The sequence below is a fragment of the Leptidea sinapis genome, chromosome 23 (assembly GCF_905404315.1).
Source record: "Leptidea sinapis chromosome 23, ilLepSina1.1, whole genome shotgun sequence".
Classification (NCBI taxonomy): domain Eukaryota; kingdom Metazoa; phylum Arthropoda; class Insecta; order Lepidoptera; family Pieridae; genus Leptidea; species Leptidea sinapis.
The window spans coordinates 5,551,739-5,571,027 of NC_066287.1; the positions used below are offsets into that span (position 1 = coordinate 5,551,739).

General features: G+C 36.0%; 1 protein-coding gene and 1 long non-coding RNA gene across 6 annotated transcripts in view; one reads left to right on the forward strand and one right to left on the reverse strand.

Moving 5' to 3' along the window:
• The window catches only part of LOC126971348 (uncharacterized), a 31,845-nt gene extending 29,915 nt beyond the window's left edge, over positions 1–1,930 (forward strand). For all 5 annotated transcript variants that reach the window (XM_050817603.1, XM_050817604.1, XM_050817605.1 and 2 more), the window contains 2 exons: positions 10–196; positions 1,027–1,930. In XM_050817603.1, the coding sequence (XP_050673560.1) occupies positions 10–196; positions 1,027–1,912 (1,073 nt within the window). In that variant the 3' untranslated portion in view covers positions 1,913–1,930. The remainder of the gene's footprint in view (positions 1–9; positions 197–1,026) is intronic.
• Positions 1–19,289, reverse strand: part of LOC126971491 (uncharacterized) — a 31,460-nt gene that overhangs the window by 2,823 nt on the left and 9,348 nt on the right. The window contains exon 2 of the long non-coding RNA XR_007730911.1: positions 72–186. This is a non-coding gene — a long non-coding RNA (uncharacterized LOC126971491). The remainder of the gene's footprint in view (positions 1–71; positions 187–19,289) is intronic.

Below are 19,289 nucleotides of genomic sequence, written 5' to 3' on the forward strand. Positions count from 1 at the left end.
TAATTGTAGATATATACGACGAAGACAGACTGAAGTGCGGCTTGAACCAGAACCTCCAACACAACGTGTACCTCGCGGCTTGCACCTTCCTCGCCGTGCTTCTGACAGCCCTCTACACAGTCCACTACTGGCTCAAGAGATGGGTGCCCAAGGTCTCGGAGGCTTTCTTCGTTTACTCGGAAACGTCTGAAAATATGCAAGTTGTATATTATTATGTAATACCTAAACACAAATTTTAAAAGAATGTAAAAATCTTATAAATACATTTACAATACTATGATTACATTAAATTAAAACTATCATTACGTGGAAGCGTACCAAGAATACTGGCAACATTTCCGCGTTGGATAGCTAGGCTGATCCTTTGACCAAAATAGCTGCCAGCGCTTGGGTTTCCAGTAGCCTTATTGAGGCGCGAAGATCTCGACACCAAACGGCAAAAAGATGTATGAAGTGAGCTGAGATCGACATATTTGCGATGCTTGCTGTCTTCGGCAGTCGAAGCAACAACCCCAGCACTAACTGACTTAACTTGGACATGAGAAGGAGCCAGAGTGTCGTCGCAAGTCGCGTCCTACACCGGCGCCCTTCCCCGTGCCCAAGCCACCAACGTAATTCCATCAGGACGCTTGCCATCGCGGCGGGTAATACCGATTGGCTCTAAAATAGCTGGCACCTATATTAAGAGCGGCAAATGCGCTGTGGATAACTTCATTAATGCTGGCGTGACGACTGATACGGCCTGCCGATCTTAGGCAGGATATCCCTTCAGTAAAAATAATATAAAGGTAGAATATAATTTATAAAATAGAGTTAAAAGTTACTCCAATGTTGAGCTCAAAAGAAGTAGCGAAATTGCGGCTCCTTTGAATCACCAAATATAACAGTTACCTACCTACTAATCTAATAATACTAATGTACAGCCCAACCATTCCTGTTATTATTATCATATAACAAATGTATAATGTAAAATGATGTTTACTCGAAATAAATAAATAACCTTTGTGTCATTATTATATGTTTTAGATTGTACTTGGACTCTATTATGCGGTCTCCCAATGAAAATGAAGATGACTGTTCAAAATTATTCTATCAAGCTGGTCTGTTTGATGAAGACGAATTTTTAAATGAAGATAATCGAACTTTTTTTATGAGGATGAAAAGGCTAATTTCCAAGTATCTTTTCTGTAAAAAGGACGATGAAAGTATAAAAAAGAAAAATAGTGGCGAATTACAAAGCGTTAAACCTTTGGCCAAGAAAATGTTTTCGTTCACAGAACTGGAGTTAAGAAATTTTAGTCCTGCTATAAAAGATACAGCAGTGCAAACTGGACTAAGTTTGGAGATACCCAATCCCTTGCGAATCCAGTCTAGGAAAGAGCGGTCATTCGAAGCTGATGTTGATTTAGCTTCAATTAAAAGTTTTGAGAGAGACAGCAACACTGAGATAAATGTTTTAAAATTATTCAAAGGTTTAAGGCATGAAGGGTCGCTCTGTTCCGTTTCGAACTCTCTAAAGAACACTGAAATAGCTTCCAGTCAGTTAGACATTAAATTAACACACAAACACGAGACAGAGTTACTCAGTACCGAATACGATCAAAATGTTCCTTCAACAAGCAGAGATACGAGTAAAGCTATACCAGTTGCCCCAGTTGTGCAGTGTGAAATAGACAAAGACATTATACAGGCAAGGAAGCAATTAAGATTTGACGAAGAGATCACTACAATACAATCCGAGTTGTACGACGATGATGATAGTACGAATGTTGGAAGCGTGATGCGGATTCCAATCAGCCGACAGGAGACCATGGCTCCTATTGCAGTAGAAGAAATTTCTAGTAATTCTGGTAGAGATTTTATGCGGTTTTGGCGTGTCGGAAAAAATAAAAAATTACCAAAAAAGACTTAGCGAAGATAACGGAGCTAATAAGGCTAAAAGTGTTTCTTATTAGATATATAATTCAATTATTTTTAGTATACTTCTTAAATATACTCTAGTGTTATTTGATTCTCAACTGAAAACATCAATTGTGTTTTGGAGGGCATCAGATCATCCCATTTTTAGGGTTCCTTAGCCAAATGGCAAAAAACGGAACCCTTATAGATTCATCATCTCTGTCTGTCGTCATATGTCACGGCAATTTTTTTCCAAAACTATAGGAACTATACTGCTGAAACTAAGGTAAGTATATGTATTCTGTAAGCCGCATTAACATTTTCACACAAAAATAGAAAAATAACAATAAATTTTGGGGGTTCCCCATACTTAGAACTGAAACTCAAATATTTTTTTTCATCTAACCCATACTTGAAATGAATACTTTACTTTACTTACTTTACTTTACTTGTGGGGTATCTATGTACAGATCTTCAAAAATGTTTCCAAACTAAATAGTTTGCGCGATAGACACTGCCAAAGTGGTAAAATGTGTGTCCCTTCCCCCTGTAACTTCTAAAATACGAGAATGAAAATATTAAAAATAAATATATGATGAACATTACCATGCAAACTTCCACCGAAAATTAGTTTGAACGAGATTTTTTTCCTTTTTCATTTGAATAATTTAATATAATTTTCCTTTCTATATAACTTTTTATATTATGTTACTTGCTGCTACGGAACTCTTCATGGGCGAGTCCGACTCGCACTTGGCCGCTTTCCTATATTGAATTAATGATTTTGGATCTGGATTTGTGATTGATTTCAGAAGTGTTGTTAGTTATTAGGTGGGCCCTCACAGATTCCACACTTAAATCCACATAGAAGAGAGAGAAAAACACGAGAAAATTTAATGCTGATTCATCATAATCTCTGTGCTCTTTGAAACTATCGCCAAATTTTAAAAGAATAGTGTTTATAAGGAACCCCAAAAGTATCGTGTTATCTGCCCACGTCCCACATATTTGAAGATCGTCATACTCTTCATTACCCGCGGCCATTTCCTAATTAACTTCAATTGTGCACCGGACGGGACACGTGCCAAAATGTTTCTTTTTATATCTCTCTCACACGCTGTTTATTTTGATCTACAGACTTACAGAGCTACTGCCTGCATATGCATTATTACTTCCATATGTAACATTAATTTACTATTAAAAGAGGTATTTGAAATTGTGTTTATTTGCAAAATATTACAGTTGTAAATTTTTTGCAATTTCTCCTAATATCTAAATAATATATGGGTTTTAATAAATCCAGTGTCCTGATGTCTCTTTTCAGTGAACTCCTACACTAATACACAGATGTTAATGGGGATTACTTCATGGAGTGCAGTTTAATCCAACTTCAGAGATAGTTTTTATTTCGATTTGGGACCCATAACTATTTTTATTTCCAATATTAGTTTTGTATACCTTTTCTGTGAGAGAATTTACTGTCGCAGTTTTGTGATACAATTTCATCATAACAACAGTGGGTATATTTTACGAAATAATATTTGATGGTATGTAACATTATTGATAATTTAAATAATATCCCATAATGTACGAACAACGTCTGTCGGGCGAGCTAGAAAACCTTTTGTCTTTTGTGTGTTCTGTGATAATATGGATTCCGACTTCGAAAGAGAAAAACAATAATGAATTTTTCATACAATGTTCAGATAGTGCTGCGGACATGTGCTCCGGAATTGGCGCCGTTCCTAACCAATCCTTTACATAATATCAGGCATAGTAAAGTTATATGTAGCTAAAGCTACTGGAAAAGTAAAAGAGGAAAATTACCTACAATAATAAGAAATGCTCAAAAGACATAGAAGCTTTAAAAAAATCCGTTGTTGGTATTCAAGAATTAGAATGTACCGGAAAGGAAAAATGTAGAACTATTTACAAAACGAAATAAGATGCCATCAAAAACAACTCGCAACTCAGTTCTTCTACCTTAAAAAGTTGCGTGATCCATGTTATACCAAGGCTGTCAATTTATTCATTCCCTACTTAAGGGTCTTTCTATCTTTAGTTTTTACGTAATTAGCTTACCTAATAACATTTTATAGTGACCATGTCGATATTAAAAATCATTCCAATTCAGGCCTCTAGTTATATCCACAACGAAGTTATAGGGGGTCGAAAATGGCCTGAACTGCTTCGAGAAAACGGCGGTCTGGTTGGTACCCACAGCCATAAAGCTGGGGCGAACGCATCCACGCTCAGCATGATCATCATCATCATCATCAGCTGAAATACGTCGAATACTGGACAAGGGCCTCCCCCAAAGATCTCCACGACGATCGGTCATGCGCTGCCTTCGTCCAACGTATTCCGGCAATCTTGACCAGGTCGTCGGTCCATCTTGCGGGGGGGCAACCAACACTGCGTCCTCTGGTACGTGGTTGCCATTCGAGGACTTTTCTGCCCCATCTTGCAATCTGTCCGTCGAACTACATAGGTGGCAGTGGAGAGGGCATGTGCCCTTTGTTCGCAATCATTTGGGCTATCTTAGTGACTTTGGTTCTCCTGCGGATCTCCTCATTTCTGATTCGATCTCGCAGGGAAATTCCGAGCATAGCCCTCTTCATTGCCCTCTGAGCGACATTGAGCTTCCTCATAAGGCCCATAGTTGGCGAACACGTCTGTGTACTATAAGTCATCACTGGCAACACACACTGATTGAAAACCTTTATCTTCAGACACTGCGGTATTTGAGACAAGAAGATTTTACGGAGCTTCCCTACGCTGCCCATGTGAGTTGGATTTGACGAGTGATATCTTTCGCAAAATTAGACCTGCCTAACTGGATTGTTTGTCCGAGGTAGACGTACTCGTCAACAATATCGAGAGTACAGTTTTTGAATTGCAAAAAAAAAACACGTTCAGTAACGTCTAAAATTTAATGTCAATGTACCAACCAAAAAGCCGTAGCTGAAAAAATAACATATAAAAATAAGAAAGGATTGTGTGGTTTTATGAAACCACAGTAAAAGTGAAACTTTTTTTCACATTATAGACATTTAACTAAAAATAGCGTGGAGCACCGGCACAAATGAGTAATAGTCTATACACTACACCGTCAGCTGCTGCGAACTATAGGCGCCGTCCGACCGTCACGCGACATGCAACATACAGACGAAAAAGTTTGAGACGATGTAATAAAAGTTTCACTTTAATAAATATAGAAATTCTTTTTATAAAACTGTGGGATTTCTTACGCCCTCCACAGGTGGCATCCCTAATTATACCTAACTTACACGGTCTGTCTTTAAATTAAAAAATTAAAGAATCTTACGTTAACTGCAATAACATATAAATAAGACTTGTGACTATTTTATGTGTCATCTTTAAATATTAATTCCATTTCTTCTCATTTAAGCTCAACCGTTTCTGAACTGGTGAGTGCTGTAATTGGTAAACTGTTTACTGTTTATTATGAATTTATCAATAATATTTCATAACATCAATAATTATTTTGTAAAATATGCTCCCTGTTGTTATAATGCAAATACAAAGAGAATTTAAACACTACGTTTAAATACTACTACTATCACTACTAAATAAAAAACTATTATTTGTATGTGCTACATATTGATAGCTTTGAAGTCGGTGCCAAGTCAGATATAATAGTAAGTACCTACACTCGCCACGCGTGACTTTGAGCAGAACTTCGTCTAGAACAAAACAACCCAACCGGACAGACACGCGTGGCCAGACAACCTTAATAATTACAATAAGTAAGCTGTTTATAATATTAACATTTGTTTTGTTTAGGGCTTGGCACCGACTTAAAACCTATCAATAGGTAGCACATATAAATAATAGCATTTTATTAATATTAAAGGTAAAGGTGTATTAAATTAAATTTTTAGTTATTTGATACTTTTCAGTTTTTGAAGTCGTTTTTTTTAAACGTAGTTTTTTTTATGTTTAGTACGGTCGACGGCGTCGAACCCGTCAATATGTCGAATTCAGTAGAAATATCTAACTGCGGGAAGTCTTCTACGACCTGCAATTATATCAATTGTTTATTACATTACATCGGTAAGTCTTGTTTTAATTATAATATTATTTGTCACTATGAAATTGTTTATTTATTCATTTTTGTATACCATTGCTGCACCAATATCCGGACCGTAGCAAGTGTTCGTAGCCATGCAATGTATATTTATAACGGTGACACTTAGGGTTGCCAACTCTTTGTTGATCAATTTATTAATTGTTTGATTTTTATAATTTTTTCTACACCCATGCTTTAAATTCTCTATTAAAGATTCTGAAACAGTTAGCTTATTGCCAACATTAAAACACCAAATGTCCTAATAACCATTACATCATCCAAACGAGTGTTGTAATGTTGTACTGAATTTCATAACAACACTCCTTTATTTATTTTTTTCGATTCGAAGGAAGGAAGGCGCATGAAGATGCGCAATGAGTTTCAACAGACAGCCACATTCTTATTGCTTGATGCGTGGTAGGTATCTGTATAAATTTCAAAAAAGGAACATTTTTGTTTACGCGCTTTCCACACTGCCAGAACGTCGCGCGCCGTAAAAAAAGTAGGTTATACGAATCCCCGCCATTTTCTTAGTTATTTTTATTGTTTTGTAAATGAGAGATTCAACTTGTGACAGCACACCGCCAGGTATTTTAAACGCTGCAAAAGAACATTTAGATTCATTTTCTGGGTGTAGATAAAGTCTTGTATGCAACTGCTGATAATTAGGCATTAAAACACTCATGTGATACTATTATCACACTTGGCTTCGCCTCGTGTGATAAACCCACATTCGTGTTTTGATACCCCTTATTACACAACAGTTGCATAAATTACTATCTATTAATTTACTCGAATTAGCCATAATATTAAGAACATTGTTTAATTCTCTTGAGTTTCAATTAGTATTGCATAAATATTTTTTCTATGTACCTAACATTGAATACCTCAAAGTTTTACAAAGTAAGATGTGGATAGCGTATCTGACTACAATTTTATTAGACTTATATGTTATTTACAAGCAGATGAGGGCTATTCGCGCAATATATAACCATGGTCCTAAAGAATCATTTAGAGAAAATTTTAAAGAAATAAACATTTTGACTGTTGCTTCTTAATATATTCTGGATAATGTTCTATATGTTCATAAGCATATTGAGGAATTTGCTACAAGGAACATAAACTTGTTATGCCTACAACTCGGTTAAGTCGAGTTAGTAAGTCTTTTATTGGGCGATTTGTAAGCTTCTACAATATGATCCCAGAAAATGTATAAATGAAATGTGCTACGAATTTTAAAAGAATTGTTACTATAGCATAAACGATTCTCTTAATGATACTATAGGCTGGGAATTTAGCGAACACCCTCAGGACCTTTAATTATAAATGTTTATTGTACGATATTACATTATAATCCATATTTTTATTTAAAAAAAGCCCGCTGAGTTTCTTGCTCCCGTTCTTCTCGGGTCTGAGGCGGTCTATTTTTAATGGGTGGTAGTTTTTGACGGTCAATAAGTGATTTTGAATACTATTTTGATTGAAAATATTTGAATTTGAATTAAAAGGACAGGGCAAATCGAAACTGTCAATCTGTCAAACTCAATATGAATTGAACATTTTGAAGCGAACATTATTACTTACTTTGAGTGCGATGCCATTGAGATATTGTAGTTTCATCTACTATATACTTTTTTCAGAAATATAGTATTTGGGCCTCTAACGGCCGTTTTCAATTAATTATTTTTAGTTACGGATAGACTGCTGTTCCCGTTTAATGGCAAAATCTTATCTATCCATGGTTTGCGTTTCACAATCAAGGACAAGTGTTATCAAGGTTAAAACGAATAACTTGAAACCTTAATTAAAATGTAAGTAGGAACAATAAGTATGTGAGTCTGTCTGTAGTAGACTATCCATCCTCCTAACGACAGATAGACAACTTCGGTAGAGGATGCTATCTTGAAATTAGGCTGGGCTATTGAAAAGTAAGTAAACATAAAAGGTATCTGCATATATAGTTAGTAGTACTAAGGATAGATAGCTTATTGAAATCGGCCGTAATTCATTAGGATACAGAGGGGTTGGCATTTGGCAACTCTACTGACACTTTCTTTTGAACGAAAACCTTTTATCGGTGGCTTTATTAGTGTAAAACGTGCGTTATAAAGTCATTACTTGGCTACACTGACCTGTATAAATACCAGTGGACAGACTGTTCCATATGTTCCATATAAGTTCCAAATTTTTTGTGCCTATTAGAAGCGCCACTCGCGAGCGTCCATAGAACTAATTTTGACATATAATACAAATGGCTGCGAAGGAACGTACAATACTCTGAAGTATTTTTTCATTTTGAATTAACTTCGTTCGTTGTTCGTGTTATTTAAACTTCAAGAATCAACGGAATAAAGTACACAATTTTTTTCTGGTTAATGGTTTCCACCATGTATCGATGTTTGCTGAGGTTGTCTTTACTAGTTTTAGTACCGCAGACTCTCGCTACATGTCCAACAGCGCCAAAATGGCGAATATCAAACAGGCACAAAAGCACTTTGACAGCCGCCAGTCTACAGATCTCTCAGATACTATATTATATAGTAGGGTTTGCAACTCTAGTGACACTATATTTTTCGCAGTAATGGACGCCATCTTTTTCACATGATTTCAATGTGAAGGAAAACTTTTTATCGGCGGTGTAAAACGTGTGCTATAAAGCCGTTAGTTGTCTTGGACGTGCTAAGCACATGACAATAGAACGGGGATGGTGAGTCATGTGACGAAACGTAGGCGGCGGGCGCTGTACAATACTCTCGAAACCCGTAGCCGCGTCGCTCGAGCTACTACCCGCTCGCCCCCCGGCCTCCCCCCGCTCGCGCCCGCGCGGTCAATTGGATCCAATTGCTTTAATTGGTTTCAATTGAAATGACCTCGCGCACCGGCCCCGCTCCTAGCTTGACACTTCTACTTCTATCGTTTTTGGAGCTGACATACGGCGTGTTACGTCACTTGTCGTTGTGATTGAAATAAATTAATTGTTTTGCTGTGTTTATTGTTGTGCCGAATAATTATTAAAGTAACAAACAAACTAAAAGTTATAAAGAATAATAACTCTTACCAATCTGTAAATACATTATCGTTTTACGCACCCCCCATGATCGATGATACTGTGCATTATCCTGTAGAGCTTCTTCACACTGTTGAGCCACCAGGAATACAACCTCACATCCTTTACCTCAAAGTTGGAGCTCCAATTGTTTTAATGCGTAATTTAAGCCCTCCAAAACTTTGCAATGGAACCAGACTTGAGGTCAAGCATGGAAAAACATGAGATCGAAGCCACCATTTTTACTGGCATCAACCAAGGCGAAACAGTCCATCGGATTACTTATTCCAATTTAAACGTCTGAAATTTCCGGTTAAACTATGCGATGACAATTAATAAGGCACAGGGCCATACCTTGAAAGTAGCCGGTATAGATCTCAGAAATGTTTGTCACTCGCATGGCCAGTTGTATGTGGCGTGCTCCAGAGTCAGTTCAAAAGTTAGTTTAGTCATTCTTCAACCCGAAAGAAGAACTAGAAATGTTGTTTACAGGGAATTTTTAAAAAAAATAGGACTGTCATATCTTTTTGTCATACCATCGGATTAACTTGCAATTTAAAACATATCAACAATTTCTGGTTAAGATAATATGCTAATCGATAATCTTATTATAAAAAATTACAATAATAAAGCAAGAATCAAACTTTGCCGATGTAAACTCAGAAAATGTTTCTTTGGGGGTACGCACCCACCCACCCCCACACTAAGACAGCGGTGTTCGTCCGTGCATGTGTCTGTCAAAGGGCGGTACCTGATGACCCGCTATGGTTACACAAGTGACATTTTGACAGAGTTTGTATTACTACTACTCTACAGTAATTATTAGGGCTATAGCCTAGTCTTGCCATAAAAAATGAAACAAAGAAAAAGAAGGATTGTGTGGTTTTATGAAACCACGTTAAAAGTGAAACTTTTTTTCACATTTAACTAAAAATTTTTGGAATAATATTTCATTAAGGGTATAAAAATCGCTTTATCGATCTTAATTTTAAACTTGGAAAATTGGAATGATAATGGGAAATAATAAAAGTAGACTATATCTCCAACTAAATGAGTAATAGTCTATACACTACACGGTCAGCTGCTGCGAACTATAGGCGCCGTCCGACCGTCACGCGACATGCAACACACAGACGAAAAAGTTTGAGACGATGTAATAAAAGTTTCACTTTAAAAATTTCTATTGGAAATAACATTTATTACTTTTACAATGTGTTAGTTTAATCCATAAATATAAAACAATTTAAAATATAAAAAGTTTATTCGAAGTGGTCTCCATTGGCTGCAATCCCATCTAGCAGATAGACTCACCTCTGCGGCATATGCAGTTAGAAAGATTAGAGAGTACACGAATGTTGCGACCGCTAGTTTAGTGTACATCAGTTATTTTCACAGCATCATGACGTACGGTATTTTATTATGGGGTCATGCTGCTGACATTAATATAGTGTTTGCCCTGCAAAAGAGAGCTATTCGTGCTATATATCAGCTTGGTTATAGACAGTCTCTCAAAGAAAAAAGAAATAAATATTATGACTGTTCATTCTCAGTACATTTATGAAAATTTAATATACGTTCAAAAATCGTCACCTTTTTGCTGTTAATAGTGATTTTCATTATTATAACACTAGAAATAAGGGATTGCTTGTAACTAATTCTAGTAGGCTTCATAAGATACATGATAGCTTTAAGGGTAAATGTATACACTTCTATAATAAAGTCCCAGCCACTGTTCAGGCATTATCTATAACTAAATTTAAATGTTTTATAAAAAAATGGCTCTGTCGTGAATATCTAAATGATCGGACAGCCTGGGACTAGATTGTGATTATTTTATAGCGATAGAAATGACTGTACAATATTGTATATTTTTATTGAAAAGAGCACAAAAAAAGGGGAGAGTTTCTTGCGCCGCTTCTTCTCTTTCAGAGCGCCATTTGTTTCCGAAGCGGTAGTAGTATCTAGTAGTTATTAGAAATGACATCAAAAAGAATTCTAAAGGAATCAATTTTGAGAAAATAAAACTCTTTTATGCCTTTTAATACAGTCCTTTAAACGTTGATGCCAGTTATTAATAGAAGCACGCACTTTTTCCATGGGAAAATTCTTCACTGCCAATCGTATGAATTGTTTTAGGGACTCCAAATTACAATGGCGTATAGAGCAAACCGTACTCTCTAAGACTGGCCATAAAATCATAATGCAGCGGATTAAGATCGGGACTAGGCGACGGCCAGTCTTCAGCTCTGATGAAGTCCAAAACGTTCATTTCCAACCAAGACTGTGTAGACCAAGTTTAAGGCCCGGCGCTGAGTCTTAAAAATTGCATTTGGCTCCATACCGACTTTGCGTAATGCAATCACAGCGTTTCGATTCTCTTTATTACCCAACTCCATTTTAATATCGCACAATATTGTACAATGTATTGGCGCCAAAATGAGAAAACTCAATGAATATTCATATTATAAAAATGACAGATTCCAAATTCAAATGTAATATTTTGTTTATTTTTAAATGTAATAGTATTTATGGCCAGAATAAACCAATATTCCAAAATATATTCGAATGACAAAATTACCAATAAGTATGCAAATTTTTTATATATTTTTCAAATTATTTTTTATATTACATATATTTATTTTTTTACAAGTATTTCAAACTTACATAGCGCATAAGTACAATGTTATAGCTTGTACAATGGAACGGAATCCTTCTTGACCTAAGCCAACACACACTTGACTGGCTGTAACTTTAAGAACTTCTGATCCTGGTAGTGACTACCGTTATGAAAGGCATACAGATTTTCAAATAAATCTGTATGAATTTTAATGAAAAAAAAAAATATTCAAGATCCAAAACATCCTTACTACTGTTATAAAGCCAAATTTGTGTTCCTTTTTACGGTTCTGTAGCCAAATGGCAAAAAACGGAACGTAACGAACATAAGATCATTTTAAGAGATTAAGACATGACGAATCTTTATAGATTCGTCGGCCCGTCCAAAACTAAAAGGACTATACTGTTGAAACTTTGTAAGTATATGTATTCTGTGAACCGCATTAAGATTTTCACACAGAAATAGAAATTAATCAATAAATTTTGGGAGTTCCGGGATACTTAGAACTGAAACTCAATTTTTTTTTAATAAGATCAATAGATCAAATTAGAAACCTCAATATATATTTTTCTAAACTAGATAATTGGCGCGAGAGACTCTTCCAAAGTGGTAAAATATCTTCTAAAATAATAGAATGATAAAACAAAAAAAAACATGATATTTGAGCGAGATCTAGTAAGAAGTTCAATAACTTGATTTTATTTTAAATACACTATTATTAAAATATCGATCAACGTTACAACGAACTACAGGAACATTTATATTATGTTACTTGCTGCTACGGAACCCATCATGGGCGAGTCTGACTCGTACTTGGCCGCTCTTTTTACTTATTTTTGAGTGCACGCCTTCACTACTGAAGAAGACACGATGAAGGAAGCCGGAGGAGGTGGGGAATGGAATTCAGTAATACACTAAAATTATACCACCACAGGTTCGCTTTAGGTGCAACGTCCATTAATTTGATTTTTAATTAAGTACAAACACATTTGCAATAAATACCAATAGCGTGTTTTTAAACTATTGTACATTCCAGTATCATGAAACATTTCAACACACGTTGCAGTATAAAGGAGATATTGTATCTCGACTTAAATCTCTATTCGAAGTAAATTCGAACGAAGTAGCAAGCATGATCTGGTAATTATATTCAATTTCAAATATTTTTATTCAAAATAGGATTCAAAATCACTTATTGAACGTCAAAAACTAGCACCCATTCAAAAGAGACTTGAGAAGATCGGACGCAAGAAAGTCAGCGGGCTTTAATAAACAATTAAAATTAATAATTAAATAGCCTGAGGGTGTTCATTCCCAGTCTGTGGTATCATTAAGAAAATCGTTTATGCTATAGTAACCTTTCCCACATTAACGTTTTAAGGGGACGAATCAAGGGTAAAGACCACAGGGTCGATCGTCGACCAAATAGTGACCATAGCAGACCATAGACCACCGAACTGAGTGATGTTGAGGCAGCTGGGCTTTGAATGTTTGATGTACAGGAAGAGGAAGAAGTGAGTCGTAGCGAGCACGTGGCCGACAAGCTGTGTGTTGTCTGTCCGTTTGTCAACAACAGACAGAGCGTGCCGTGCACAGAACAGAAAAAACTAGTAGAAGTGGCATCATGTCATTTTACTATGGATACCAATGGTGCCAAACTCACACATTTATCTATTAAATATGTAATACACACATTTAATTCCTGCTTTATGACAGGCCTAAATTCACAATCACGAAAAGACATTACGAAAAGACATTCGAAGTTAAAACATTTACGTTAATCTCAAATTCTTTAAGTGATTATGACAACCTAAGAACTTTTTCTGAAATTGCGAAATATAACATATAAAAACTTGAAGTAATAGGAACTCTGTAACCATAGATTTGACTTCTGTCAAAATACCTAGTGTTGTACGAAATTGAATGAACATATCGTTAAGTTAGTGAAAACTAGAAATGATGTAATCAGGGTTGATAATGTATATTACCGATAAAGTACGTCGTAAGCTAAACTAATAATAGGGCCAATATTTTTTCTTAGGTATAGTTTTATCTAATCGGATGGACAATATTTAATAGTCTTGGAAAGTTAGATTATCAATATTATATTTACCTGGGTAGCAAGACACGCATAATTCTTAGCTTTTATTATCGTTATTCTGTAAAAGTCCAGGAGCCAGTTAGACATGAGATTTTATAAACCGTACTGCTTCCAAACGTAATGCGCGTGCGGAAAGAAAATTTCCATAAAAAAGCTGTAACGAATGATTAACAAATAGAGAAGCTATAAGTACTGATGAAGTATAATCTTGTTAGTCTTATGATATATGATATTTTATATTATGATGTACATATGCTGCAATCATGGCAAACATTCCCAGAATTCATGGTTTTCGATCTATTTTTTACAATTCTATGACGTATTTGCTCTACTCCATGATGTGATGAGATTTTTCTTCTACTCCAACTCGACTCAACCCTATCCGTGGAATATTTGTTTTGTATTTGTTAAATAATAATTTGCTGTACCTAAGAGACAATTAATACTATTTATTTGAATTCATCCTAGTCTCTCTTGTACACAATTACCACAACCATATTATAACATTTTGCTTACTTACACCCTTATCGCATGATGCATGGATAAGAGTAATACTTGAATACAATTTATAAAGATAAAATTTATGTCGATAAAATTACATCGATATGTACATGCATGCACTTGTTGAGTAGCAAGATATTTTTATTGTTTACATTAATTATTCTGACATATGTAACATCGATTAAACGTAAAGGCAAATGAACCATACGACGTAATTTTATGGTTCATTTTTAATTGTATATTTTGCTATACACAAAAAATATTAATTGTATTTAAATCGGAAAATTATGGTTACCGATGCGATGATAGGAAATCCCTTCGTTGGACATATTTTTATTGCGGCTATGATTTCTACAGTAAAAAATGGCACAATAAGGCAGATTCGTATTTTTTAAAAAGATAATTATGCTTCACTTGTCATCAAATGACTGGTCTCACTTGAGCCTCGAGTAGGTTTGTACACATTTGTACACAAAAGTGGCGACAGGGTAATGCCCACATGCCACATCCACTAGTTTTTTCTGTTCCGTGGTGCCGTGTTACTGACACGCATCGGGATTTTAGAATGATACTCAATTTTCGCACGTTCGATTTATTTATTCTTATTATAATAATAATATTGAAACATTTACAAACTATTTAGCCTCACACTAGGCATAGCCTGTACTATAGGTGCAAGACAACGATATATTTAATATAGTTATGTTATATTTTAAAGTGATAACCCTCACTTCTGGGATTAATTACACAAATTAAACTTAAAAACAAAATTTATGAACGATGCGGGACTTGAAACCGCGACCTCTCGCGTTCTGTGCGAGCGCTCTTCCACTGAGCCAGCCGTTCGAGTAACGTAAAATTCATAAATATTGATATGTCTTTGTTCAACTCGCAGGTTGTGGCTTCATCGTTGGGCCTCTCACTATAATAAGCTCTTTATAATATACTTACTTAAACATAAATAAATACTTATAAACATCCATAAATATACCAGTGGGAGGCTCCTTTACACAGGATGCCGGCTAGATTATGGGTACCAGGACGGCGCCTATTTCGGCGTGAAGCAGTAATGTGAAATTACTGGGCAAACGAGACTTAACAGCTTATGTCTCAAGGAGACGAGCACAATTTTAGTGCCGCTCAGAGTTTTTGGTTAATCCTGAGCGTCACTGCATTGTAACGGGCAGGTCGTATCAATTACCATCAGCTGAACGTCCTGCTCGTCTCGTCCATTATTGTCATAAAAAAATCCAAGACTCGGAAATAAACATACATATACCTACCGGGATTCGAACCCGGAACCTCTTGCTCAGTAGGTAAGTTCACTAATCACTGGGGCTATATGGATCGTCAACTTTCTTATTCACAGGATGTGTAGCTGACAGGTGTGGTAGGAAAGCAGCTCATCCGAAGCAAATACCGATCTGACTAACCTTCCTTATACGGTGTTTCCAGGTCAATACGACACTGGTGCTTTAAAAAAAACGGTTACTCCTTCATTAAAGGCGTTTTTTTTTTGGGATAGGAGGACAAACGAGCGTACGGGTAACCTGATGTTAAGTGATCACCGCCGCCCACAATCTCTTGCAACACTAGAGGAATCACAGGAGCATTGCCGGCCTTTAAGAAAGGTGTACGCGCATTTTATTCGTTTTTCCTGGTCTTCGTTAAAAAAAAACATTTGTTTAAGTTAAAAACTTGAAGCAAGCTTCTTTATTGTAAACTTACCTTACTTGTACTTCTTACAGACACAAACAGGAATTACAGTGAGGAGTCTTTCAACAAGGAGGACAAACGAGTGCACCTGTCACCTGATCATTTATCAGTGATCACCAGAGCAGAATATTACCAGTGGGAGGAGATTATAGGTACTACAACGGCGCCTATTTCTGCCGTGAAGCAGTAGGTAATGAGTAAGCATTATTGTGTTTCGGTATGAGGGGCGCCGTAGCTAGTGAAATTAGTGGGCAAAAGAAACTTAACATCATATGTCTCAAGGTGACGAGTGCAATTGTAGTGCTGATCAGATTTTTTTGGGCATGTCGTATCAATTACCATCAGCTGAACGTCCTGCTCGTCTCGTCCCTTACTTTCATTAAAAAAAATGTGTTCTGTTTCATGGAAGCAATATCGCAATCATCTAAAAACACCGCGCGTCAAATGATCACTAATCAACAAGTGTGTCTCGCGCCCAACTATCATGGCAAGATAATTTCCTCTCGTAGCCTACACCAAACAAAATTCCAGTTAGTCGAAGAAATGCCGGTTGCGTTTGTACTTTGGACCATCGCAGGCGGTGAGACTGTGATCTGATTATGACGGACTGATGCCTTCACTTCCGCTGGGGCTCAACACACACATTACTCTCTCACGTTAGTCATAGGCGTTATGTCTATAGATTTGTTGTAAATGTTATACATCAATCATCGACATCCAGGATTTGGAGGGCAAGAAGCAGATCTACTATCCCACTAACATTGTTTTTTTTTTTATAACAATAAGGGACGAGACGAGCAGGGGGTTCAGCTGATGGTTTTAATACGCCCTACTTATTACAATGCAGTGACGCTCAGGATTCTTGAAAAACCCTAAAATTCTGAGTGGCACTACAACTGCGCTTGTCACCTTGTGACATAAGATGTTAAGTCTCATTTGCCCAGTAATTTCACTAGCTACGGCGCACTTCAGATCGAAACACAATAATGTTTACACATTACTTACTGCTTGCGTGGTATATGGTACCCATAATCTGGCCGGCATCCTGTGAAAAAGAGCCTCCCACGTGTAATATTGACCGAACGTTTAGGTTAAAACTATTCCGAGGTCACTTTATGTTTTACTACTTACATCATGTGATTTGAAAAAACAAAAAGTACAACAACGTATTCGAAGTCAATTCAGGTAATGCTTATCTTTGAGAGGACAAGTCACCGTTTGATTAATAATAAAAAAATAATAAAGCGGCCAAGTGCGAGTCGGACTCGCCCATGAAGAGTTCTGTAGCAGCAAGTAACATAATATAAAAGTTATATAGAAAGGAAAATTATATTAAATTATTTAAATGGAAAAGGCAAAAAATCATAGAGTGCAAATGAGCTCTATGAGAGTTTATTAGTAGATACCTCATTTTTGAAGACCTTTTCACGTATTTGCCGATGAAAAAAAAAATTTGAGTTTCTGATATAGAAAAAAGTGGCTGTGACATACACGGACAGACAGACAGACATGACGAATCTATAAAGGTTCCATTTTTTGCCATTTGGCTACGGAACCCTAATAACGGGTTGCACTGCGGGAGTGCCGGCAGAAGTGAAAACTTGAACATTAACGTTGTGTATTTTTGAATATTTTGCTTTATTTATTTTATGTGGTTAAATAATGTTCATTTATTGCACTATTGGGACCAGTGGGAGGCTCCTTTGCACAGGATGCCGGCTAGATTATGGGTACCACAACGGCGCCTATTTCTGCCGTGAAGCAGTAATGTGTAAGCATTACTGTCTGTTTCGGTCTGAAGGGCGCCGTAGCTAGTGGAATTACTGGGCAAATGAGACTTATCATCTTATGTCTCAAGGTGACGAGCGCAATTGTGGTGCCGCTCAGAATTTTTGAGTTTTTCAAGAATCCTGAGCGGCACTGCATTTTAATGGGCAGGGCGTATCAATTACCATCAGCTGAACGTCCTGCTCGTCTCGTCCCTCATTATCATAAAAAAAAACTATTGTACACAAAGATGACAATTTATATTACAAAAAAAAAACTTCAGAATTATTGCAATGATTTTATCTCTCAGAAAAATCAACTTTCATCCATAATTTCAACGACTGTCTCAATAATTTTCGTTCAGGTCACGTGTCCTGACGCGAGTTTAACATTTTATACCTATCTCAAGAAAAGTTTTCACTTCAATAATAATCTTGATTACAATAAGAAACAACCATTAAACAGTTTCTTAATCAATACCTACAATTTAACTAAACATATTATAACTTATTATTATACAAAGTTAACTTTGATTATTACTGTTATTATCAAAACTTTATCTGTCCTCTATTTCATAGAATCTATCTGTACGTATTGTATCCATCAACTTAATTCAACAATTCAGAAATGTTAATTATTGTTTCAACTTTTTAATTACGTATTATTTTACTTTCTTATAACTTTATCTTATATTGTCTTTATATATATAATTCTTGTGTGACCGATTTTGATGATATTTTTGTGTGTTCCAGTGAATTCGAGATTGGTGTGTGTCTTCAGGTGGATTCGAGAATGGTTTAGATTCACAATTAAACTACCTCCTAAACGGCTGGACCGATTTTGATGATTTTTTTTGTTTGTTTCAGTGAATTTGAGATTGGTTTAGATTCTCAATTCCGTCCATATAATATAATTCTCCTGCTCATGTGTATGTTAGTGAACTCCACCTAACGGCTGGACCGATTTTTCAAATTTAAGACGTGTGTACAGGACAACGTCTGTTGGGTCCACTAGTGTATGCCTGGAAGAGATCACTATATAGTGATAAGGCCGCCATTTGCACCATATCATGTAATTATGAATGTTAGTAGTTAAGTTATATTTTGTTAAAGGTGGTGTCAAAAAAGTGTAATAAATAAATAAAAAAAAATATTATAGCTAACAAGTGGCTGTTATTAAACTGATTTACCCTATCCTTTCGTAGTAGTTAATGTATCACGTAAGGATAGTACTCCTCGTCATACGATTAGCGACACTTTAGGTGCGGGTAGTTTAAAATTAACAAATTTATACAAAACTGTAGATTGTGTTCAAATTATGAAGCCCTATATTATTGCATAACATTTGAAAAACTTGTAATAAGTATTTGTTGTAAGAAACGATAACGCCCCACCAAATTCAAATATTTTTATTCAAACTAGCTGACCCGGCAGGCTTCGTACTGCCTCAATGGATAAATCAAAGATCTAAACATTTGTATAAAATAAACTTAAAACAAACAAAAGGAATCCTTTTTTTATTAAAAGAAATGCTCGGTACGAATGAAATT